Below are 25,701 nucleotides of genomic sequence, written 5' to 3' on the forward strand. Positions count from 1 at the left end.
TCTAGAGGAACTAAAATAAGCCAAAGATAAAATTTTAAAAAAAACATTCTACTATATATAATAATACCTTTATGTATCAGTTCTTTATAGTGATGATAATAATTGTTAGACCAAAACCGCCTCTCCAACCATGTACTCCACAAATGATGACTTTTTCTTTGAGATAATGCTATAGAATATTATTAAAGAGAGGAGAATTGAAAGAAAAGCAAAAAGAAAAAAAGGTAAAGAAGAGAACAACCTAAGTTTCATGCTTACAAGTAGATCACAGAGGAACTTTCAAAAAATCTATATGCAATATAATTGTGGGATGCACAGGTCAAACAAATGTTAGACAAAGACATTTATTATGTCTAAAAGCAATAATAGTTCAAATTTTGTTGAAACTTCTTTTCAATTTTTAAGAAACCGAAAAGCTCATTAATTTTGATTAAATATGTATCAGCTTGTATCAAATTTACGTATGCACGGATATGTGTAGTTCTTATAGAATCACACCCTTACATGACTTTAAAAATATTTTAATTTTGTGACTTAATAAAATTTAAGGAATTAATATTTGTATGCATATTAAGAACTTATTTTTACATCTTCTATCTCAATTAAATTTATAAAAATAAATCCTTTTCAAATTTATTAATATTGTCTTATACTACCAAGCGAAAACGCGGACAAGTTTACTAGTTTTGTATATAATTCCACTAATGGTTTTACCCATCAATTATGCACAGAAGGTGTTTGATGTTAAACAAAAGGCGGAAAGCACAAACCAACTGATTCTGCCGTTTCATTTCTCCATTTATTATTAAAAGCATATACACATTAAATATGAAAATGGGAAAAGAACGAGACTTGTTGCCTTTTCATTTTTCCAGGTGAATTTGCTACTTGCTGTTTAAGAATTCGAGGCAGAAGCAAAATATTTCCATTTCTTTATTATATCTCAGAAATTTACTCAAAAGGTAGCTGCTGTTTCTTGTGATTGAGATTTATTTGAGTCTTTTTGCTGAGAAACACCTAGTATAGGATTCTACCATGTTGCTATTGAACTAATTATTCTGCAGTCTATTAAGATCAGCTGTCAAATTCTTAACCTTAATTCCACCATTCTCTTGTACATTCCAGCTTTTGCATTTCATCTTCAACTATCTTTTTGATGATCAACTCTCTTTACTTGGACGTTTTCTTAAATATGTATGTGTTCTTGATGCTTGTAACGTTTACTACTTGATAATGCCTAGCCAGGATTTCAAGTTTATGGGTTCAGAATTCTAATCGTTTTAAGTTACTAGGTTCTAAATTAATTAATAATTTATACATATTCAATGGATTTTGTAAGATAAATATAGGGTTCGAACCAAAGGTATTGGGTTCGGCCGCCCCTACTCGTTTTTATTGAGATTGAATTTAAAAACTAATTTTTGCAAGATATGTTTCTTGACTCTTCTTTTATCAATGTAGACTGGAGATCAGCTGCTGTAACTGAGGGACAATATTCTTAAACTCAAACAAGAAGTTGAAGCTGAACTATTTGATGCAGATTCTAATAAAGATTGTGCAGATACCAATGTGGGTATCTCAATAAAAAAGTTGTATTTTCCCTTTCTAATATTTGTTATGACAGCAACACCCTCACCTACAACATACTCTACACCCGCACAAGGAAAAAGAAAGGGAATGTTGTTATTTTAGTTATTTATTGAAGCAATAACGGCCAAGAACAACTTAGCTCACAGTTTGCAAGAACTCAAATGTCTCCCGACCAAGGGGTAATTCTTAATTTAAAGCTTACGTGTTATTTTTCCCCATTATATTCATTTGCTTCTGTACCCATCGTCGGAAAATTATACTGTTTAGCTCGGTAAGTTTTTTTAAAATATGTATATGTACTATATAATGACACCGCTTGACTTGTGGTGAGTTTATTTTTTTATATTTTGATTCCCCTTAATGAAAATCCTGGTTCCGCCACTGTATGCAATGATTTTGCATGTTATCAGGCTATACAATTTGCTAGATAGATATTGAGTTTAATTTCTACATATCTTCAGCGTAAAAGGGTCTGCACACAAGTATTGATTATACAATAGGTTAAAAGTACATGTCGATAGCTTTTACATTATTAGTGTGTACATAAGAGTGAAGTCTACAGTGGAAGAGTATTAACAGGAATCTCAATAGTCCTAGTAATCCGCTCTAATGTAACTCATGTTAATAGGTGGGCACAAATGAAGAACCAAAAGATGATTAGGGGTGGGCATAGTTTGGGCAAACCCGAAACCCAAACCAAAATCCGATTTTTTGGATTTGTAGTTTGGATTTTGGATTACGGATTAGATTTTGGATTTAATTTTTAAAATTTTTGGATTTCGGATTGGATGATGGATTTGGTACTTCGTATTTTTGAATATTCGAAAATCTGAAATTTTTATACTTTATATTTAGTCCATTATCCATATGCCAATAGTAATAAGTCGAATACCTTGCCCATTAGATACTATCTAATATATTCAATGTTAATTGCTAAGTTACTGTCAGAATACTTTCTATTTGGACAGTTTTAGTGTTGCTACTTCTTATCAGCTGTATTAATGTCTCTGTTGCATTTCGATAATAATGATTTCATTACTTGAATACTTTATTTGAAAGATTATCGTGAGAATGAGATACTTTTCAGGCAATTTAACATGAGTACTTCATTTAGATATTCATTTTTGTAATAAGAAGAAACATCTCAACTTATAAGTTCGAAACCGAAAATCCAAAATATCCAAACTGATTAATCCGAAATTGAACTTAAAAAATTTGATCCAATCCGAGCTTATTTGGATTGGATTTGGATTGTCATTTCTTCAATTCGAAATCTAAAATTGAAACCAAAATTTTCATATCCAATCCGAACTGCCCACCCGCCCGCTCGCCCTTAAAGATGATTGCTTTATGACTTGTTGTATCCTTAATGTGCCTATCCTTTTTGTTTTTTCATTGGGTTGATTGTTTCCCTCTAGGTGGTTAACATTTCCGACGATAATCTTGAAATAGTTGAATCTGAACTGTTTGGTGAAGTTGCCAATCGAGATCATGCAGATGCCAATGTGAGTACTGTTAAAAAGGTTATATTTCCCTTTCTGATTTGTGTTGACAGGAACACCCCCACCTAACACAAGGAAAAAGATAGGGAATGGTGTTCTTCTCTTTTTTTAACAAACAATGTTTCTTATTTGAACTGTTAGTTTCTTGCAGTATGCACTTTCTATAACCACAAGTTGTGTCATTTATGTTTCTATCGGTGTAGATCCAGTCTCAGACTCTTTATTCTGAGCCAGACATCTGTGAAATCAGAGAAATTGGTGGCCAATGTGACTCTAGACATCAGGAAGCAAATGAATATAATGCGCAAGAACAACTTAGCTCACAGTCTGCAACAACTCAAATGTCTACCAACCAAGGGTTCTTCTTAATCTAATTGAGAATGTCATTGCAATTAGTATGCATATAGAATTAGGTGTAAGGGATGCAATAATGTTGCCTACTTGTTTAACTATTTAATTACAGATGAAAATTTGAAAATATAGTAAATAAAGCGATAACTGCCTAAATAGAGAAGCTTTGCTGCTGTAACTCATCACAAAAATGGTAGAGCACTCATGATATGTATTCCATTGGCACGAAAAAAGTATTCCATTGGCATGAAAAAATAAGTACTATGTGACATATTTGTTGATACATTATTCAAGTGTCAGCCTAATTGAGCTTCTATCTGTAATTCATTGTTGTTTCCCATCTATGCTTATTAAATAGAGGTACATGTGTCCGAATTTTGATTTTAGAGGTGTAACACTTGCAGCAAATAAACACAGAAAACCTAAACAATTGAGGTTAATGTAGATGTGTTTGATTTATTCTAATGGTGCCATCAGTTGAAAATGGTCCAACTCATCCTGTGAATGAAATGTCTTTCTTTCTTTCTTTCTTTCTTTCTTTCTTGTGTGTGTGTGTGTATTTATGGACATATGTGACTGAAGCGTAAATCTTATAACGAGTGATAGCTCATTATTAACTAAATTAGAACTAAATGTGTGTGTGTGTTTATATATATTTCTCTCTTATGTTTTCTAGGTGGTTAATGTTTCCGGGTATATTCTTGAAATGAAACAAGAAGTTGAGTCTGAACTGTTTGGTGAAGATGCCAATCGAGGTCATGCATATACCGATGTGAGTATCTGTTAAGCATGATATGCTTTTTCTTAATAATGCCTTTCAATTTTCATTGTTGAGATTTAATTTAAGAACTTGCTGTGTGATGTGCATCTTGACAATCCTTTTGCCATCGTAGACTACTGGAGACTATCGTTATGAGGGCCGAGAATGCATTAGGTATACTCGAGATCAACTATTGAACTTGAGGAAGGTAATAGTCATATTTTGCTTCCTCTGTTGCATCTAATATGTCATTTATTCTATTAACCCGCTTCAATATAGTGCATATTATTGGGTGTTCAAATTGGCCATTTCAAGCAACTTCAGATCGACTACATGAATCCTCGCTTTCCATGTGTTGTCCATTTAAGATTGTCTCAGTCAATATGGAATGAGGAAAAAAAATAAATAAGGATCGTGTTAACTCCCTCCCCTAGCCAAAAAAACGATGATTACTTTAAGAATAATGGTGCCATTAATTTTTTTTCTTCCTTTATTGTTTTTTATTTGGTTGACTGTTTCCCTCCAGGTGGTTAATATTTCTGGAGATATTTTAAAATTCAAACAAGAAGTTCAATCTGAACTGTTTGGTGAAGATGCCCGTCGAGGTCATGCAGATACCAATGTGAGTATTAATGCCTTTCTATTTTCATTATTGATATTTAATTTAAGAACTTCCTGTATATTATGTGTCTGAACTATCCTTTTATCATTGCAGACTACTGGAGACTCTCGTTTTGACGGCCGTGTAAGCTTTAGGTATAAGCTGCTGAAACGGAGAAAGGTAGTAGTCATATCATTTCCTTCCTCTTTTCCATTTTTTAAGTCATTTGTTCTAGTATTCTGCTCTAATGTAGTGCATACTTTTGGATGTTCAAATTTTCCATTTTTTCTTTAAACACCCCCCGGAGGCGCTGTCACTCAGGAGAAAACGACAGTTATGTTTTAATTTCAAGAAATTGCAGTTCGACTATATGTATTCTCACTTTCCATGTGTTGCCCATTTAAGCCTGCCTTGGCCACTAAGGAATGAGTGAAAAACAAGGATCATGTTAACTTCCCCCTCCCCTCGGAAAAAAACCGATGATTACTTCATCATTTATGGTGCCATTAATTTGTTTTGCCTTTATGGTTTTTCATTTGATCGATTGGTTCCCTCTAGGTGCGCAAGAACTCCAAAGATGTTCTTAAATTCAAGCAAGAAGTTGAATCTGAACTATTTGGTGAAGTTGTCGATCGAGGTTCTGCAGATGCCGATGTGAGTATCGGGTGAAAAAGTTATACTTTTCCTTTCTGATTTGATGACAGGAAAACCCCCACCTACAAGTCTACAACACAGTGCATACTCACACAAGGAAAAAGACAGGAAATGCTGTTGTTCTCCATTTTTCCATTTAACAAAAAAGTATTTCTTATTTAATCTGTTAGTTTCTTGCAGTATGCACTGAGTGTAGCCAGAAGTTGTCTCATTTATTTTTCTGTAGGTGCTGATCCAGTCTCAGATTCGTTATTCAGAGCCAGATACCCCTGAGAACAGAGAACTTGGTGGCCAATTCAACTCTAGACATCAGGAAGCAAATGAATATAACTGGCAAGAACAATTTAGCCCACAGTTTGCAAGAACTCAAATATCGCCCAACCAACGGGTACTTCTAAATCTAATACGTTTTTTTGCTACTATCTTGTCCAAAATGTAGTTATTTATTAAGATTTTCAGCGATTGAGTTATACAATGTCCTTATAGTTAGTATGAATATAGAATTAGGTGTAAAGGATGCAGTAATATTGCCTACGCATTTAATTATTCAATTATTGATAATATTTTGAAAATGTTTAATATGACCATCGAAGTCAGTCTTTTCTTCACATCAAATGAGTTTTAAGGCTAAGTTTCACATTAATATAAAAATTTTCCGGAAAAAGATACGGACTGTCCACGCAAATCGAGAAAGGCTAAACGGAGCTATTCGAGGTCTCGGAACACAGAAATGAAGGGTAAAACTATAAATGACCTATCCGATCATCATATGTATAAAGGCTGTAGTCATAATGCCTACTTGTTTAATTATTCAATTGTTGATAATAATTTGAAAATATTTAATATGACAAGTGAAGTATGTCCTTTTCTTCACATCTCTTTTTTTGTCTTTTAGTCATGGCAACGGCTTTTCTGTTGTCTTGAGTTTAAGATGACAATTGTGTCTGATATGCAGCTATCTGTCAGTTCTTGATCCCAGAAACCTCTATTTTTGTTTGTGAATCAGGGAGGACCTTCTCCTGCACTAATCAAAGCTGAGCTGCCATGTTCAGTACCTCAAATAAGCAATCTTTTTGGCAAATATCATGTCTTGAATACTGCGACGGGGTAGAATTTTTTCTCTTTGATGTTTATGCATTTTTCAATATTTCTGGTAGTTTCTTATTCTTAGATTTCTTTTGCTGCCGATTGTTTCTTTTGCCCCGGTTATCTTATTATCTTGTTGTTGTTACTGCTTCTTTCTCCATGCCTTCTCCATTATTATATTTCTGTTCAACAATGATGTGATTATGTTTTTCCCGAGCTGAGAGTCTTGATTTCAAAAGTTTTATTATCAGATAATTCTAATATTGCAGCATTATTTGAAGATACGCATTTTATCGAACTCATTGAGACTAACTGATAGTATTAACTTGCAGTATACTCCACAATCCGACTCTGAAAAAGTTTGATCTCCTCAAAAATCAATTGGTTGATTCAAGGATAACTAGCGTGTACATTCTAAAGGTCTGTCCTCCCATGACCAGGACACCTCTCTCTCTTTGCTTGTGTTTTTGTTCACTTCAAAGTTTCCCTATTTTGCGTAGGAAATTTAACGTGTCTTGTCTTTACTCCAGGGTGTTATATCCTTGATATTTGACGAGGCTGTATTGGAACCAACATTTTGCCCGATGTACGCCCAACTCTGTTCTGATCTCAACGAAAATCTGCCACCATTTCCTTCTGTTGAATCCGGTGGCAAAGAGATTATGTTCAAGCGTGTTATATGGAATAAATGTCAGGAGGCATTTGAAGTTGTAGACAAGCTGCGTGAGGAGGTGAGGCAAATGACTGCACCTGAGCAGGATTCAGAAGGCAAAGACAAAGAAAGGTTGATCAAATTGCTCACTCTTGGCAATACACGGCTTATCGGAGAGCTTTTGAAGCAAAAGTTGGTTCCTGAAAAGATTGCTCTTGACATTCTTCAGGTTGTTTATTGTTTGCCTGTTCCTCAGGTCTGCTTGCTCCGTGTTGTCTTTATTGCCTTGCACTCTACCAATGATTGTCTTGTCTGGTTCTGTTAACAGGAACTATTATGGTACGATCACAAAAGTTGTCTAGCAGAACAGAACGTTGAAGCCATTTGTCTGTTCTTCAACAACATTGGCAAGTTGCTTGATGAGAACAAAAAATCAAGGCACATCAACGATATCTACGTTAACTTGTTGAGGAAACTATCAACAAACCCTCAGTTGACTCCAAGGCTGAGGTTTATGGTTTGTGATGTACTGGATTTACGTGCCAATAACTGGGTCCCTAGGCAGGAAGAGGTGACACATCATTCGATCATGTATTTGTTGTCTGTTCATGTCCTGAAATAATGTAATGTTCTTTCCTTCTTGCACAAATGAAAGCAAAAACCATCACAGAGAAGTCCTTGGGGTTGCGTCCTGCCACTGCGAGCATTAAAAGTTCTCCTGGTGCTCAAGGGAGTTTGAGGCCTGGTGGTTTCTTATCAATCGGCCAGGCACGGGTGGTCTGATGCCTGGAATGCCAGGAAGTAGGAAGATGCCTGGTAATGCCTGGGACAGACAACTGGGAAGTTCCTAGATCCTGATGCTGAGAGGTAATGGACTAATGGAGCTTGGTGGACGTGGTCAGAGCCAGTTTCAGGATTTGAAGTTTTTGGGTTCCTACGACGATCTCAAATTAGTACTACAATAGTAACTGTATTATACTGGTTATGTTGTAATAGTAACTAGATTCTCAGTTAAATATTTATAGCTATTTAGTATATTTGTTTAATATATATTTAGCGTCTTGGCAAAAGTTTCTGAGCTCACGTGTACCTATAACTGTTTCTCTAGATCCACCCCTATATTTGGTCAGCCATCATTGGTTTGCAAGTCGCCCCATTGAATCCAAGACGACTTCCTCGGGGCAGTTGTGTGTTCTAAGAAGGATTTTGCCTTTGAAAATGAATGATTTATTAAATTCCCTCTCTAGTGAGCCTTACCACTTGAATCTAGATTATTTGGGGTCTCAAAACGAGTACCAAATGTCGAGTGCAGGGGTGTATCTAGGTGGGAATAATACTGGGTATGTTGTTGTTGTTGTTGTTATTTGAAGATATGGAATGATCTAACTCATTGATACTAACTACAGTAATATTTATTGCAGTATACTCAACAACCCGACTCTGAAAAGGTTTGATCTCCTAAAAAGTCAATTGATAATTATAGGGATAACTAGTGCAGCCATTCTAAAGGTCTGTCCTCCCGTACCAAGAGAATACATCTCTCTTTGATGGTTATTTTTCAGTTCAATATTTTCCATGTTAGTCCTGGAGATTTAACATGTTTTTATCTTCACTCCAGGCTGTTGTTACCTTGATATTTGACAAGGCTGTACTAGAACCAACATTTTGCCTGATGTATATCCAACTGTTTTTTGATCTCAATAAAAAGCTGCCTCCATTTCCTTCTGATGAATCTGGTTGCAGAGAGATTACGCTCAAGTATGTTCTATTGGATAATTGTCAGAAGACATTTGAAGGTGCTGACAATCTGCAAGAAGAGGCGAGGCAAATGACAGCACCGGAGCAGGAGTCAGAACGCAAGGACAAAGAAAAGTTGATCAAACTGCGAACTCTTGGCAATATACAGCTTATTGGAGAGATTTTTAAGCTTAGGATGCTCAGCAAAAATATTATTCATGGCATTGTTAAGGTTTTCCCTTATTGTTACCATTTGATGCTACTTTTTCTTTTTTGGCCTCTCTTTTTCTCCCCTTTTTCCTTATCGTCGTTGTCTCCCTCTTCTTTCTTTCCTCTTCTTCTTCTTCTTCTTGAGCCGAGGTACGGCTTGCATACACACTACCTTCCCTAGACCCCACTTGTGGGATTATACTGAGTATGTTGTTGTTGTTGCTTTTGCAACAATAGACTCAATAATGTCGAGAACTCTACCAATGATTGTCTTTGCTGGTTCTGTTAACAGGAAATGTTAATATACAATCACAAATGTTGTCTGGCAGAAGAGAATGTTGAAGCCAGTTGGCAGTTACTCATCAACATTGGCAAGCTGCTTGATAAGAGCCAAGATTCAACGGAGAACATCGATGTTTACTTTGACTGTTTGAAGAAACTGTCGACAAATCCTCGGTTGGCTCCACGACTGAGGGTTATGGTTTGCGATGTGCTGGATTTACGTGCCAATAACTGGGTTCCTAAGCCGATTTTAGTTCTGTAATAGCTTGACGAGCTAAACCAAACTTGCCATTTTCCTTTGAGCCAGCATAAACAAACTTATCAGAAGCTCGTTCTGTTTTTATTTTATGTTTAGATCATGGACATTAATGTTGGATGTCAAAGCGCATAGATGTTTTTATCTACATTTACATTCAAGAGCGAAGTAAATCATAACTTATGTGTTCGTTCGTCTGAATTCAGTAGCTTTGGCTAGAATTTTGCGAATATCTTGAACATATCCATTATATATATGGTTTTTTGCTACTACCTTGTCCAAAATGTGGTGGTGGATCAGGAACTTCAGTAATTGAGTTATACTATGTCTTTGCAGTTAGTATGAAAACAGAATTAGGTATAAAGGGATGCAATATTGCCCACTTGTTTATTGATTCAATTATTGATGATAAATTGATAATATTTACTATCTCTCGTTCTTCTCTATTCACTGCTTTATTGCCTTTCTGTTAGATGTCTAGATATCTCTATCATTTAAGACAACACTCCAAAACTTCCATTTGATGTGTCGTGACTTGCCCTTGAGACTGCTTTTCGTGTACTATTATTGCAGAGTTACCTATTTAGTCTGGATGTTAGCATGCATGAGCTTCTCTGTCTCTCTCTCATTTACCGTTTCATTTTTTTTTTTTTTTTAGCATTTTAGAGCCGTAATACAGAAATTCAGGAACAATTGTCATCGCCTCACCATGATCGTTCCTCATTTTTTGGCATTTTCGAATCTTAAAATCGGCATTCCGGCCGATTTAGATTTTCATGTGCTATAGCCTGCGCCATTTGCATGGGTCTAGGCGACCAGACCCGACCGCCTAAAATTGTGTCGGCCCAAAAAAAATGACATAAGTAACAATAGCCACTGCCTCACCATGACCATTCCTCATTTTTTGCCTCATCATAGCAGTTTCACATCTTTTGGTCCCTGATTTTCGTATGCTATAACACACGTCATCTGCATGCGACCAGACCCAGATCGCCAAAAAATATAGCGACCCATAAAAAATGACCTAAGGAACAGTAGTCATCGCCTCGCCATGACCGTCCCTCATTTTTAGCGTTTAGGGCCATAAAATTGGGATCTCGCCCAATTCTCAGATTTTCGTGTGCTATAACCCACGCCATCTGCATGGGCTAGGGTGACCGGACCTGGATCGCCTAAATTTTTTGTTGGCCTATCGAAAAAGACACAAGGATCAATAGTCATCGCCTCACCATGATTGTTCCTCGTTTTATGGCGTGTTAAGGCCATAAAATTAGAATTTCGCCCAATTCTCAAATTTTCGTGTGCTATAGTCCACACCATCTGCATGGGCTCGGGCGACCGGACCTGGATCGCCTAAATTTTTTGCTGGCATATCGAAATCGACACAAGGAACAATAGTTATCTCCTCACCATGACCATTCCTCGTTTTATGGCATTTTAAGGCCATAAAATTGGAATTCCGCCCGATTCCCAGATTTCCGTGTACTATAGCCCATGCCATTTGCATGGATCCGGGCGACCAGACCCGGATCGCTTAAAATTTTGCCGGCCCATAAAAAATGACCAAAGGAACAATAGGTATTGCATCACCATAATTGTTTCTTCTTTTTAGCATTTTAGTGCCATAAAACAGGAGTTTCGCCCGATTCCCAGATTTTCGTGTGTTATAGCCCATGTCATTTGTATAGGTCCGACCGACCGGACCCGGATAGTCTAAAATTTTTTCGGCTCATAAAAAACGACCTAAGGAACAATAGTCATTACCTCACCATGACCGTTCCTTATTTAGGCATTTTAGGGGCATAAAACAGAAATTTCTCTCGATTCCCAGATTTTTGTGTAATATAGCCCATATTCATAGGTCTTGGCGACTGGACTCGTATCGCCTAAATTTTGCCGTCCCATAAATATTGACCCAATGAATAATAGTCATCGCCTCGCCATGATCATTCATTCTTTTTGGTGTTTTAGGACCATAAAAATGGAATATCGCCTGATTCTTAGATTTTCGTATGCTATAACTTGTGCCATCCGCATGGATCCAGGCGCCCGTTTTCGAATCGCCTAATATTTTGTCGGCCCATAAAAACGACCTAAGAAACAATAGATATCCTCTCACTATGATCATTCCTCATTTTTTGGCGTTTTATGGTCATAAAACTGGAATTCCGCTCGATTCTAAGATTTTCGTGTGTTATAACCCACACTATCTGTATGGGTCCGGGAGACCCGAACCTGATTGCCTAAAATTTTGACGGCCTATCAAAAATGACCCAAGGAACAATAATCATCGCCTTGCCATGGCCGTTCCTCATTTTTTGGCATTTTAGATCCATAAAACTGGAATTTCCCCCGATTCTCCTATATTCGTGTGCTATAGCCCACACCATCTACATGGGTCCAAGCGACCAGACGAGGATCACCTAAAAGACCTAAGGAACAATAGTTATCGCCTCGCCATAAGAGTTCCTCATTTTTTGAGTTTTAAGGCTGTAAAAGTAGAATTTCCCTCGATTCTTAGATTTTCATGTGCGTCCACGCTATCTGCATGAGTCTAGGCAGCCGGACCCCGATTGCCTAAAATTTTGCCTTCCAATCAAATATAACATGTGCAATAATAGTCATCGCCTCGCGATGACCGTTCCTCATTTTTTGGCATTTTAGAGCCATAAAACTCTAATTTCGCCCGATTCTCAAATTTTCATGTGCAATAACCCCCACACCATCTGCTTGGGTCCGAGCGATAGGATCCGGATTCCATAAAATTTTCTAGTCCATCAAAAACGACCTAAAGAACAATAGTCAATGCTTCTCCATGATCTTTCCTCATTTTTTGGCATTTTAGGGCCATAAAACTGAAATTTTGCCCGATTCCAAGATTTTCGTGTGCTATAGCCCATGCCATTTGCATGAGTCTGGGTGAAGAACCAGATTGCCTTAAATTTTGTCGGCCCATAAAAAAGGACCTAAGGAAAAATCGTTATTGCCTCGCCATGACCGTTCCTCTTTTTAGCGTTTTAGGGCCATAAAATCGAAATTCTGTCTGATTTCTAGATTTTCGTGTCCATAGCCCACTCCATATATATGGGATCGGACGACCAGACCCTAGTCATGGCCTCTCAATGACCGTTCCTTGTATTTTTGGCTTTTTAGGGCCATAAAAATAAAATTTCACCTGATTCCTAGATTTTCGTGTGGTATAGCCCACACCATCTTCATGGGTTCGGGCGATCAAACTGAATCGGCTAAAACTTTTCCGACCTATATAAAATGACCTAAGGAACAATAATCATCGCCTCACCACGACCGTTCTTCGTTTTTGGCATTTTAGGGACATAAAACTGAAATTCTGCCGGATTCTCAGATTTTTGTGTGCAATAGCCCACAACATCTGCATGAGTCTGAGCGACCAGACCCGAATTCTCTAAAACTTTGATGGTCCATCAAGCATCCTAAGGAACAATAGTCATCACATATCCATGACCTTTACTCATTTTTTGGCATTGTAGGGTCATAAATTTGGAATTTCTCCCAATTCCTAGATTTTCGTGTTCTATAGCCCACGTCATCTTTATAGGTAAGGGCGACTGGACCCGATCATCTTGCAATGAATGTTCCTCATATTTTGGTATTTTAGGGCCATAAAATTGGAATTCTGCCCGATTTCTAGATTTTTGTGTGTTATGGCCCATGCTATCTGCATGTGTACGAGCGACCGGACCCGAATCGTCCAAAAATTTTTCGGCCCATGAAAAATGACCTAAAGAACAATAGTCATCACCTTGCCATGACCATTCCTCGTTTTAGGAGTGTTTGAGCCATAAAACTGGAATTGTGCTCGATTTCCCAATTTTCGTGTACTATACCCCATGTTATCTGCATGGGTCCGGTTCGGTCGCCTAAAATTTTGCTGGCCCATAAAATATGACCTAGGAAAAAATATTCATCGTTTTCTATACGCTATGCCATCTTCACGGGTCTGATTCCAAGATTTTTGCATTTTTGACAACCCACGTCATCCGCATGGATCCAGGCGGCCGGAATCGGATAACTTAAATAAAAAATGATCTAAGGAACAATATTCATTGCCTCTCCACGATCGTTCTTCGTTTTTGACATATTATATTAAGGCCATAAAACTAGAATTCTACCTGATTTCCCGATTTTCATGTACTATAGCCCACGACATCTGCATGGGCGATCGAACCCTGATCGCCTAAGATTTTCCCAGACCATAAAAAATGACCTAAGAAACTAAAGTCATCCCCTCTACATGACCGTTTCTAGTTTTTAGCATTTTAGGGCCATAAAAGTGGAATTCAGTCCGATTCCCAGATTTTTGTATACCATTATGCACACGATCTGCATGGGTCTGGGCGATCGTCCTATATCGCCTAAAATTTTTCCGACCCATCATTAATGACCTAAGGAATAACAATCATCACCTCACCATGATTGTTCCTCATTTTTGGCATTTTAGGGCCATAAAAATAAAATTCCGCTCGATTCCCAGATTTTCGTGTGCTATAGACCACTCCATCTGCATGGATCCAGGTGACCGCCCCGGATCGCCCAAAATTTTGTTGGCCCATCAAAAATGACCAAAGGAATAATAATCATCGTCTCGCCGTGACTGTTCTTCATTTTTGGCACTTTAGAGCCATAAAACTAGAATTTTGCCAAATTCCCAGATTTTCTCAAGCTTGGGCGACCGGCCTGGGATCGCCTAAAATATAGCCGGCCCATCAATAATTACCTAAGGAACAATATTCATCGCCTCGCCATGATCTTTCCTCGTTTTAGGCGTTTAGGGCCATAAAACTTGAATTCTGCTCGATTTTCAGATTTTCGTATGCTACATGCTATCTGCATAGGTCTGGTGACTGGACCTCAATTGCCAAAATTTTTTCCGACCCATCAAAAACAACCTAAAGAACAGTAGTCATCATCTCACCATGGTTGTTTCTCTTTTTTGACATTTTAGGGCCATAAAACAGGAATTCTACCTGATTTACCCTATTTTTATGTGTTATAGCCCATGCATCTGCATGGGTCCTGTCGCCTAAAATTTTGCCAGCCCATAAAATACAGCCTGAGGTATAGTAGCCATCGCCTCGCCATGTCCATTCTTTATTTTCTAACATTTAAGGGTCATAAAAGTGGAATTTCGCACAGTTTTCGAATTTTCGTGTGCTATAGCCCATGCAATCTGTATGGGTCCCGACGACCGGACCCTGATCGTCTAGACTTTTGTCAGGCCATCGAAAATAACCTAAGGAGCAATAGTCATCGCGTCGCCATGACTGATCCTCATTTTTTGGCAATTAGAGCCATCAAATAAGAATTTCGCCAGATTCCTAGATTTTTATATGTTATAGCCCAAGCCATCTGCATGGGTTCAGGCGACCGGATCTCGATCACCTAAACTTTTTTCAGCCCAAAAATGACCTAAAGAACAATAGTCATCACCTCGCCATGACCGTTCCTTGTTTTTCAATGTTTTAGGACCATAAAACTGTAATTCCACCTGATTCTCAGATTTTCATATGCTATAGCCCATGCCATCTGTATGGGTCTGGGCCACCGAACTCGGGTCACCTAAAATTTTGATGGATCATAAAAAATGACCTAAGGAACAATAATCATCGACTCTCCATGATCGTTCCTCATTTTTTGGCGTTTTAAGGCCGTAAAACTTAAATTCTGCCATATTTCCAAATTTCTGTATCTTATATACTCCACACCATTTGCATGGGTCCGGGTGACCTCACCTGGATCGCCTATAGTTTTGTCGTCCTATCAAAAATAACTTAAGGAATAATAGACATCGCCTTGCTATGACTGATCCTTATTTTTTGGCGCTTTAGGGCCATAAAATTATAATTCCTTTCGATTCTCAAATTTTTGTGTGTAATACCCACGCCATCTGCATGAATTCGGCAGTCAGACCCGGGTTGCATAAATTTTTCCGACCCATCAAAAATAACCTAAGGAACAATAGTCATTGTCTCGCCATGACCTTTCTTATTTTTTGACATTTTAGGAAAATAAATCTGTAATTCTACCAAATTCCTAGATTTTCGAATGATATAGCCCACGCCATTTGCATTGGGTCTGGGCGACATGACCTAGTGTGAGCACGTAATTTTTGCCTCACGAAAACAACTCCAAAATAAATAAAAAATAAATAAAACAAATCTCTTTTAGTGTGCAATTTTTAGAATTTGTGTGGTGTTTGTTAATTATTTGTGTTGTCCGTAAATGTTTGCTTTGTTATAATTAAACAAAATAAAAATAAAAATACATGTCTCATGCATATCTAGGATTTAATTATGCATTTAATAATTGATTTAAAAATAAAATCACAAAAATATGCATTTGTTCTATTTTAAATGTTCCACTGTGTGATTAATGTTTTGTCTATGTGTTAATAGTTGTTAAAAAGTAATTAATATTTTTGTAAGTTTAAAATTGTTTTATAATTAAAATTGAGAATTTAAATTAGGAAATTGAAAATGGGTTCTGAATATTAAAAATCGGGCCTGGACTGAAATCCAGGCCCAAACAAAAAAATTCAACCCTCCACAGCCCAATCCCAACACTCCCATGTCCGGTCCAATTCAAACGAACCAAACGACAACGTTTGGTCGTATTTTATCAAGGGCCGTTGGATCAAATCCATCCAACGGCTGAGATCTTACAACCCTTACCCATAACCCTTACCCAACCCACTGCCCCGATCCAATCCTTTCCCTCAACTTAAACCAAACGACGTCGTTTGGTTAAGTGAGCTGATCCTGACCGTGTATCTTACTTGATCGGATGGTCAATATTCATCCACCCCATCCCTATATAAGTCCAAACCCCTACCCCGGCCCCCTAACTAAACACCCCCCTCTCCACTGTTCATCATCCTCTCCAAATCACACCCCTAACCCTAGCCGCCCTCATTCCCCATTGCCTGAAACCCGGCGGCAACAACGCCGCCGGTCACCACCTTAACACCCCTGAACCCCCTGACCATCCTCTATCCGAATCTGTTAGCCACTTGGCTCGAATCCTCCTAAAGGTTCTCGAATCTTCATTTGAAGATTCGAGCTAAACTCAGATCCAAACCAACCACCCCCAAATTAACACCGTAGCTTCCCCCAACTACCCTAGCTATGGATCTGGTGTTTGTTTGGTTCGAATCATCTCAGAGTGCTTCGAATCTTCTTTTGAAGGTTCGAACCAAACATGAACTCACTCAGATTCGTTCCAAACTAACACCAAATGACCCCTAGGCATCCCTCACCCTTGTGTCATCTTTGGTTTCTTTCGAATTTGCCCAGAAGTGTTCGAATTTAAGATCCAAGAATTAGAAACACTAAAAATTTCAATTTTTTAGGTTCTGCCCCAAATTAAATAAAATGTTGGGGTCTAATCGACCTTAGTCGAAGTATTTTCAGTTGAGAATACTTCGACTAAAGTCTGTTTGATTTCAAAAGTCCAAATCCAAGTTGACCCTGTGTCCGTATGAAATTGAAGATTCAGAGGTATTTTCCTATTTCTTTTGTTTCCTACATATGTTGTTGCCTATTGTAGTTGTCTGTGTAATTTTTCATATTTTTGTTTGTTTAAATTCTGTAATTCTGTCTCATACCCGCTTACTTGATCAAAGTGTGAATTGTTCTGTTGGTTATGTTTGTTTACAATGTGTGTAATCGACTCGATTAAGTTCGTCGATTAGTTATATTATAGAATTCTGTTTCTGAAAATGCTGTTTGAAATAATCTGTTTATCGGTTGTTTGTTGACAATTGTTGTAAATAATCAGTTTGACTAATACTCGTTAATTGAATCATCTTTGTTTGCAATTCAATAAGATGCTGTTGATTTCTGAGCATTAAGTTTCAGGCAGTGTCAATATACTGACAATGCCCCTGCACTTATGCTAAATTCAATTTCAATTCAGATTTTATTCTGTTAAGTTCTGTGTATTGTTAATATGTTCGTATACAAGTTCAGTGTTCAATCTGAATTTAGTTTTGTCCATTAGCTATTAGACATTGGGTGTTGGATCAATTAGCTATCATTGAAAAGACAGAATGTTTGTTTGATTTAGGAATTGGTTATTAGCTGCTAAACAGTTTAATTCAGATAAATCTGTTAAGGTTTAGGCAGTCTTTGGTCTGGGGCAGTAATAACAGTAATATTAAGGGATTTTCAGGGGTATTTCTGGAATGAAACAGTGAGGGTAATATGATAATAATAGTGTGCTGATAGTGGAGTGTTAATGGCTTTTAATTTAATGAAATAATGGGAAACAAAGGGTAATGAGAATGCTGAAAATCAGGAAAAGTTCACTTAATGGGATTTAAAGTAGTAAAAGCAGAATTTTAGTGGGATTTTCTGATTTTTAAAAGAAAGAAGGGGGTCCAGACAGTAGGCTGCAAAAAGAGAGGCAGACCTGTATAAGATAGAGGGGATTGGGATTGATTTAGGGAGAGATTTTGAATACACAGAAGAGAGACATTAAGAGAAAAAAGAGAGAAAAAAAATCTGGAGGAATACACAGAACCATATAGGAGAAAATCTGGACAGAAATTAAGAGAGGAAAACTGAACAGAAAAATAAGAAATAGGAATCTGAAACAGATAGAAGAAAGAAACTGAAATCTGAAATGTTATTTTTCTAGAATCTATCCGTTGTTTGTTTGTGGATATTGTTCGGTTTAAATATGAAATTTTTCTCAAATTTCTATCACTGTTCATCTGGGTTAACGGGTCTTGTTCAGACCTGCTGTGTTATTGGTATATTCTGTCGGTGTTTTATTGCTGCTATTACTGCTGAAATTTACTCCTTCTACCTTCATTTCCAGGTACATATCTTTTAAACTCATGTTGTGAAAAGCTTCAACATGACAAATAAATGAAGCTTGGGAATTATAATTCTGTTTTCCATTCGTCTAAGTTCATTATTTTAAATTTCAGTTTTGTTTCATACTGATTAATATAGTAATATGCTTGATAGAATAACTATTAGTTGATCATTTCTCTTTTGAAATTCGTATGAGCGTAGTAATAATGTTGCCTATTTCGGAATCTCATTAAAAGCATAGTTATGATTGGATTGCCAAGATAGGAAAATATGGCATAAAGATTGGCCATTAAATAAGCCTTGTGACATTGTTAGTTGAATAAAGAATAGTATGAAAATATCAAAAACCATATTGCTAGTTTATTCTAATATCTGATTTAGTTGTGTATTGAATGATGTAAGTTGTACGTTCATATATGGCATGATAACAGGTATATATAGAACCATAAGTGGAAGGTGATTTGATATAGCTCTTTACGATGTTAGAGTGTTATGAATGTTTCAGACGTACAATTATGTTGCATGTAAGACAAATTTTATTAAATCGATTTGTATAATAATTCCCTTTCTTATCAACTTGATGCCTATCTACCATCGTAAACAAATTAACCAAACGATTACCACTTTGGATTAAAAACAAGTAATGTAGAAGGTGATTAGGTTTATAGATTATAACATTTTTTTAAAAATATAAAAATAGCATTCGCCTCAAATAGAATAATGAAAATTCTTCGAAAATATCATTTCCTTTCTTACATCAACTCTTTCCCAATGTTTATACGTAATTCACATGTTGTTTATTTGAGTAGGCAAATATTGTATTCACTATAAATGGTAGTATTAATCACGTTGTTCATTTTTACTCCTTAAATTCGAATGGCTTGGAGGAATATAATTTATACGCGAAAAAATATAATTTGCGGTCAACACTCAATAATTGTGAATTCTTTTCAAAGAATTTAAGGGCGTCTCAAATAGGGATTTCTCATGATTTTTCACATAAAAATAATATGGATGTAATAAATAATTTGTAAACAAATTTATATTACCATCAAGAATATATTTGTGATTAGGGATACGTTCGCGTAACCTGATTATATTTCTAAAAGCAATTCGGATTATGCGTTCGCGCAACTTCGAGCGAATATTTAATAAAAGGGATTTCTCCGAGGATGTTAAAATAATTTCATATAACCCGAGATGTGCAGTTCACTGTTTAAATATAAGGGTGACGATGTTCTTAATTTTATTTTAAATTTCGAACGTATGATATTTTAATAAAAAAAAATATTGTCAATCTTATTATGTACACGTATGCGTGACACGATTCTTTACGTTTATAAAAAATAGACAAGGCGAATATACGTACGCGTGATTCGTTTCAAGAAAATCTTTAATTTGTAAACAATCTAAACGAAAGCGGTAGTAAAATCAGGTAACAAGAAAAAGGGTATTTAGTAAATCAAGATAATTAAGCCAAGAATAAGAACAGTTAAGCGACCGTGCTAGAACCACGGAATTCGGAAATGCCTAACACCTTCTTCCGGATTAACAGAATTCCTTACTCAGGATTTCTGGTTAGCAGAATAACAAACAGAGTCATATTCTCCTCGATTCAGGTATTAAAACTGGTGACTTGGGACGCCTTAAAATTCCCAGGTGGCGACTCTGAAACAAATAAACAAATCCCGTTTCGACTGTCCTTTAATTGGAGAAAACTCCCTACGCACCCCCGCGGGCGCGGAAAAAGGAGGTGTGACAACTCTGGCGACTCTACTGGGGACAAAAGTGAAAACTGTAACCCAGAACCAGTGGTTCAGGGTTTAAGAATTCGAGCTTAAAATAACTGTTATAGTTGGCTTTATTTATTATCTGATTTTTACATGATATATGCCCAATATGCTAAATGATATTTTTACTGCTTTAATATTATTTGAATTGTGCATATACAATTGCTACGAAACCCCCTTCTTTCTGAGTCTTCTAAATTTATGGTGCACACGTGCGCGTGGCCCACCTTTCTGTTAAAGTCATACCAAATAAGACGAAGTTGGGACAAGTAACTAGGCCGGGTAGACTTTCGTGCTCCCGGTACGTTGCCCCCACTTCGGCTCAAACTGTCCGTTTGGGTGAGCCAGGTTTAGAACAATATGCCTCAGGTTTTTCACCTAGAATAACTCAGCCATGTACCGGATCCCTAGTAGGAACGTCTATTTGCATCATGTACATTTGGCCTTGGAGACTCAACACAGGGGTTGGGTCTGTCTAGGACAGGTGAACCCGAAATAAAAAGACCATCCTGATGCATCCTACTTGCTACCTGTGCATTCATTTGCCTCGGATTTGCTTGTTGACCAGCTTAATCAAAATCATTGTGAGGACCGAGGAATAAAATGGGTTGTTTTAAGAAATTCCCAAAAATAGTTTTAAATCTTGAAATAAAAAGTGTTTAATAAATAAAAATTGAAAATGATTTTTTTTAGTATATATTTTCAAAATGAGTCTTGATTTTGTTAAAATTAAATTTCAGATACAAAATGAGCACCACACAAAACCCCTCATCCACAAATACAGACGAGTTTCTATTTCAGCTTCAAATGTGGTGGTATGAGTTAGGCGAAGATGGTCAAAAATGGGTCGTCAAGCATTTGGGAAATCTCACGGATATTATGAAAGTTAAACCACGTGATGATCTGATTGCGGCGTTAGTAACTTTTTGGGACCCTGTTCACAATGTCTTTCGTTTCTCTGATTTCGAGCTTACTCCTACATTAGAGGAGATAGCTGGATATGCTGGTTTTGACGGAAGTCTAAGAAATCAAAACCTGATATTCACAAAGGCTCCCTCGGTACATCGATTCTTCGGTCTTCTGAACATCAGTAATCAAATCAAGAAAAGTAATGTCATCAACGGATGTTATTCTTTCAACTTCTTGTATTCAAGGTTCGGAAAGCCAGATGGATTTGAAATTCATGAGAAAGGCCTTACTAACAAGCAAAACAAAGACACCTGGCAGATTCATCGTCGCTTCGCCTTCATGGTGGATTTTCTAAGAATCATGGTCTTCCCAAACAAAGAGCGAACAATTGATATTCGCACCGCGAAAGTTGTGCAGGTCCTCACCACCAAGGAAAATCACACCCTTGTCCCAATCATTCTCTCAGACATTTATCGGGCGTTGACTTTATGTAAATCAGGAGCAAAAGTCTTCGAAGGATGCAAAATTTTGTTGCAAATGTGGGTGATTGAACATCTCCAACATCAGCCCAAGATCATACAGTATGGGCCAAGCAATGATAATTTCATCGAGAGTTATGAGGAAAGAATAAAAGATTATAAGTCCCCAGAAGGGATAGAAGCATGGGTATCTCATCTAAGGGCTTTAATGGCAAATCAAATTGAGTGGACTTTGGGATGGCTCCCGATGAGGGAAGTGATACACATGTCAACCTCAAGTAGTTATTTGCTACTATTGGGATTGAGAAGCATCCAGCCATATGCGCCACTAAGAGTTCTAAGACAACTAGGGAGATACCAAGTAGTTCCTGATGATGAAGATTTGAGTATGCAAGTAATCGAATTACACCCGAAAACCACTATTCCCGAGGCTCTAATTCAGCAGATATGGAATGGATGTCGATACTTGAAAAGTGATACTCAAGTCCCAGACACTACAAGGGGTGAGATAAATCCTGGATATGCAGGGTGGTTTGAGAAACGGTCTCGCGTGGATGTTGTACCAGAACCCGAGGTAAGAAGGCCAACAAAAAGACCCCATGTTCAAAACTTTAATGATAAAATCCAAGAGCGGTTGATTTGGGGAGAAAAGGAAAAAAGGTACAAAGCAACTATCCATGCCCTAAAGGAAAATCTGAGGAGCCTCAGTCTGGAGAAAGATTTGCAAGCACAAGAAGCCGAAGGCGAGAAGAAGAGTTTAGCTTGTGAGAATGAAAATCTTCACGCTCGATTTTAAAAAATGAAAAGAGCTTCTTAAACACCAATGAGGAGTTGGAAGGATAAAAAAACCATCGCCAATCTTTTTGAAAGAATGCAAGATTATGATTCCATTCTTGCAGAAAACGAAAGGGCGTTGAGCAAAGCTAAAGAAAGAATCCAACAATTAAACGAAGAAGCCAGATCTAATAAGGAACGCCAAGTAAGGCAATCCGAAGAAGACAGGGCACAATTCAAAAAGGAAAAAAACCATTGGATACGTTCAGAAGACCAACTTCATGCACAACTAGAAGAGGCAAAAAGATACAACAGAGAACATCAACAAGCAGACATCGAAAGAGAAAGAGCGCAGGCAAGATTAGAGCAGGCCAGACTCCGAGCTCTATTAGAGTCAGCTCTAGATCGTGAACACCGTGTCAGAGATATAGCCACCACTCGCCAGCAGCAATTGCAGAACCAAGACCAACGTCTCCAAGATTTCAGGGCACAAATCCACGACCTGGCGGTCTACACCTCTCAAAGTTATGTAAACTGCCAAGGAATGGATTATGAAAGGTTTACAGAGCATGCACCCTTTTTTGCCCGTCATCTAGCAATGGAGTTGGAAAGGATGTATCGTACGCTGGGAGGTCATCCAGGTCAAGCCCCACATTGAGCAGATAATCCAATGATTGACAATAAAAGTGGAAAGTGGGGCATGTTGTGAGATGTTAAGAGTTGTATCTTTTATTTTGATTTGAGTGTGTGTGTTTCAAACCATTTTCTTATAAAGGTTTTCAAATGTAATGTCTGTTCCATCTTTGTATAATGAATAAAAGTGTTTGCCTTATGTCCGAACTACGCAAGGTCTGATTCATGCGGGGGCATGATACGTAGGCAATCTCTATAAGATTCGACCACAACACAATACAAAATGTATATAAGAAAATAAAATAAGAGTGAACAACAATAAAAGACCAAGAAAAGCTGGGATGACACAAGCAGCCAAGCAAATGCATAATAGAAATGGGTTATTTGTCTAGGAGCATTGCATCTCAACGTGTAATTATATATGTGTTAAACTCTCAAAACTAACAAGTTTGCTCATTTCCAGAATTCAAGCAGTTAGTTTCTCTAAAGAGTATACTGGCATATTATCATTATCACACGAGATCAAAAGGACCAATACCCGAAAGTATGTCTATCCCAGATGTTGACACAGGTATTGAGCTAGAGGAGATGGATGTTGGGAAAATGAAAGAAGAGATGTTTAAACTCAAGCAGCAAATGGCTGAGATGTACCGGGCCTGGTCTACAGGGCAGTCACCCCCATCTTACCCAACTAACCCTGCTCTATCAATGGCCCAAACTCAGGATAATCTTACCACTGAATTGTCCCCAAATTTCCCCATCTACCAACACTACCGAGGCACCACCTCTCAGACACCGCAGTCTCCCCCTCCTAAACCAGTTCCATACTTTCCTCCACCTGTAACTCTTGTCTTTGTGACACCTCCCACAGCTACACTCCACAAATCTCCTAGTGAGCCTACATTCCAGGCCCAGGACAACCAATATTACCCCCCGGAACCCACCCTCAAAGCCTCCGAAATCCATTTAACTACTCCTCGTTTTGACCTCCCGACCGAAATTGACAAGCCAGCCAAAAATGCTGAACAAGAAGAGATGTTTAGGAAGGACAAAAGCCTAGAACAATCGTTCCGAGACATGCGAGGGTTAGGTGGACAAGTCAGTGTGGCATACAAGGATTTGTGCTTGTTCCCAAATGTACAATTACCAGTTGGCTTCAAGATGCCTAAATTTGACCTATACAATGGGCACAGCGACCCAGTAGCCCACTTAAGGGGTTTCTGCAGCAAGATGCGAGGAGCTGGGGGAAAGGACGAATTATTGATGGCTTACTTCAGTCAAAGTTTAAGCGGATCAGCTTTGGAGTGGTATACACGCCAGGACCATGGGAGATGGTACACCTGGGATGACCTAGCACAGGCATTCGCACACCATTTCCAATACAATCTGGAAATCATCCCAGATCGACTATCTTTGACAAAATTTGAGAAAAAACACAATGAAAGTTTCAGAGAGTATGGCTTCCGGTGGAGAGAACAGGCAGCAAGAGTAGATCCTCCTATGAAGGAGAGTGAAATGGTAGACTACTTCCTTCAAGCCTTGGAACCAACTTACTATGCCCATTTGGTTTCAGCGGTAGGTAAATCATTCAACGAAGTAGTAAAGATGGGAGGTATGGTGGAAGAAGGCCTCAAGACAAATAAAATCATGAGCTATTCGGCCATCAAAGTGACTACTCAAGCTATTCAAGGCAGGGTAGGAGGAATCAGAAGAAAGAAAAGAGAAGAAGCAGCGGTAGTTGATTCAGGAACTTGGTCGGGATCCAGAGGATCACTTCCTTACTATAATCAACATCGATCTCACCAATCAACTCACCACCACAATTCATCTCAACACTACTATCACCCTTCGGAACCTCATTTTTCCATCAACCATACACAAGCATACAATCATCCACCGGCACACGCTAACTGGCGTGCTCCTGTCATACCAGGTACTTACCCACGAGCCTATCCCGGACCAGGTTTCAGGCCTAGGCCAGCATTCAGGGGAGAAAGGGAACAGAAAAAGAAAACCTACACTCCATTGGGAGAGTCCTACACTAGTCTGTTCCACAGGTTGAGACAGCTGGACATGCTAAGACCAATACAATCCAAGCTACCCAATCCTCCTCCAAAGAATCTGGACTACACCATTAGCTGTGAGTATTGTTCCGGTACACCAGGCCATGATACGGAAAAATGCTGGCATTTAAAAAATGCAATACAAGAGCTGATTGATACTAATAAAATCGAGGTTCAAACCCCCGAAGCTCCCAATATCAACAGAAATCCAATGCCAGCCCATCAGGAGGCTAATATGATAGAAATAGTACAGGTTGATGGGGAGACAAAGAAGCCGTCACAAACTGTCATGATGATCAGGTCTCATGAAGCCAAGCCAGATAAGCAGTTAACAGAGTAGAAGCCGGTACCTAAGTAGAACAGAAATGGTGATGAACCATCTGTGGTAGTCGAGAAGGGGTCTTCGAGCAAAGTTGCCACAAAGCAAGAAAAGTTGAAAGTGATAGTACCAGGGGTTGCCAGCAAACCCATTGTAGTTGTGGAAGGAGCCCGTATAGATCGGGTTATTATCAAA

At 38.0% G+C, this 25,701-nt stretch overlaps 2 protein-coding genes across 2 annotated transcripts; both read left to right on the forward strand.

Annotated features, from left to right (window-relative positions):
• Nucleotides 1–777: 777 nt before the first annotated feature.
• LOC104233099 (eukaryotic translation initiation factor-like) lies at nt 778–8,237 on the forward strand. The gene is made up of 14 exons (XM_070162620.1): nt 778–962; nt 1,462–1,769; nt 3,009–3,095; nt 4,120–4,215; nt 4,337–4,411; nt 4,730–4,825; nt 4,919–4,984; nt 5,363–5,458; nt 5,685–5,846; nt 6,465–6,565; nt 6,877–6,964; nt 7,075–7,425; nt 7,525–7,767; nt 7,852–8,237. Exons 2-14 carry the CDS (start codon nt 1,752–1,754, stop codon nt 7,933–7,935), a joined length of 1,563 nt encoding a protein of 520 aa, XP_070018721.1. The 5' UTR covers nt 778–962; nt 1,462–1,751; the 3' UTR covers nt 7,936–8,237.
• A 159-nt stretch (nt 8,238–8,396) lies between these two features.
• Nucleotides 8,397–9,768, forward strand: LOC104233100 (eukaryotic translation initiation factor). The gene is made up of 4 exons (XM_009786409.2): nt 8,397–8,536; nt 8,618–8,705; nt 8,815–9,165; nt 9,436–9,768. Exons 1-4 carry the CDS (start codon nt 8,415–8,417, stop codon nt 9,685–9,687), a joined length of 813 nt encoding a protein of 270 aa, XP_009784711.2. The 5' UTR covers nt 8,397–8,414; the 3' UTR covers nt 9,688–9,768.
• The last annotated feature ends 15,933 nt before the right edge of the window (nt 9,769–25,701 follow it).

This window comes from Nicotiana sylvestris, chromosome 11 (assembly GCF_000393655.2).
Source record: "Nicotiana sylvestris chromosome 11, ASM39365v2, whole genome shotgun sequence".
NCBI lineage: Eukaryota > Viridiplantae > Streptophyta > Magnoliopsida > Solanales > Solanaceae > Nicotiana > Nicotiana sylvestris.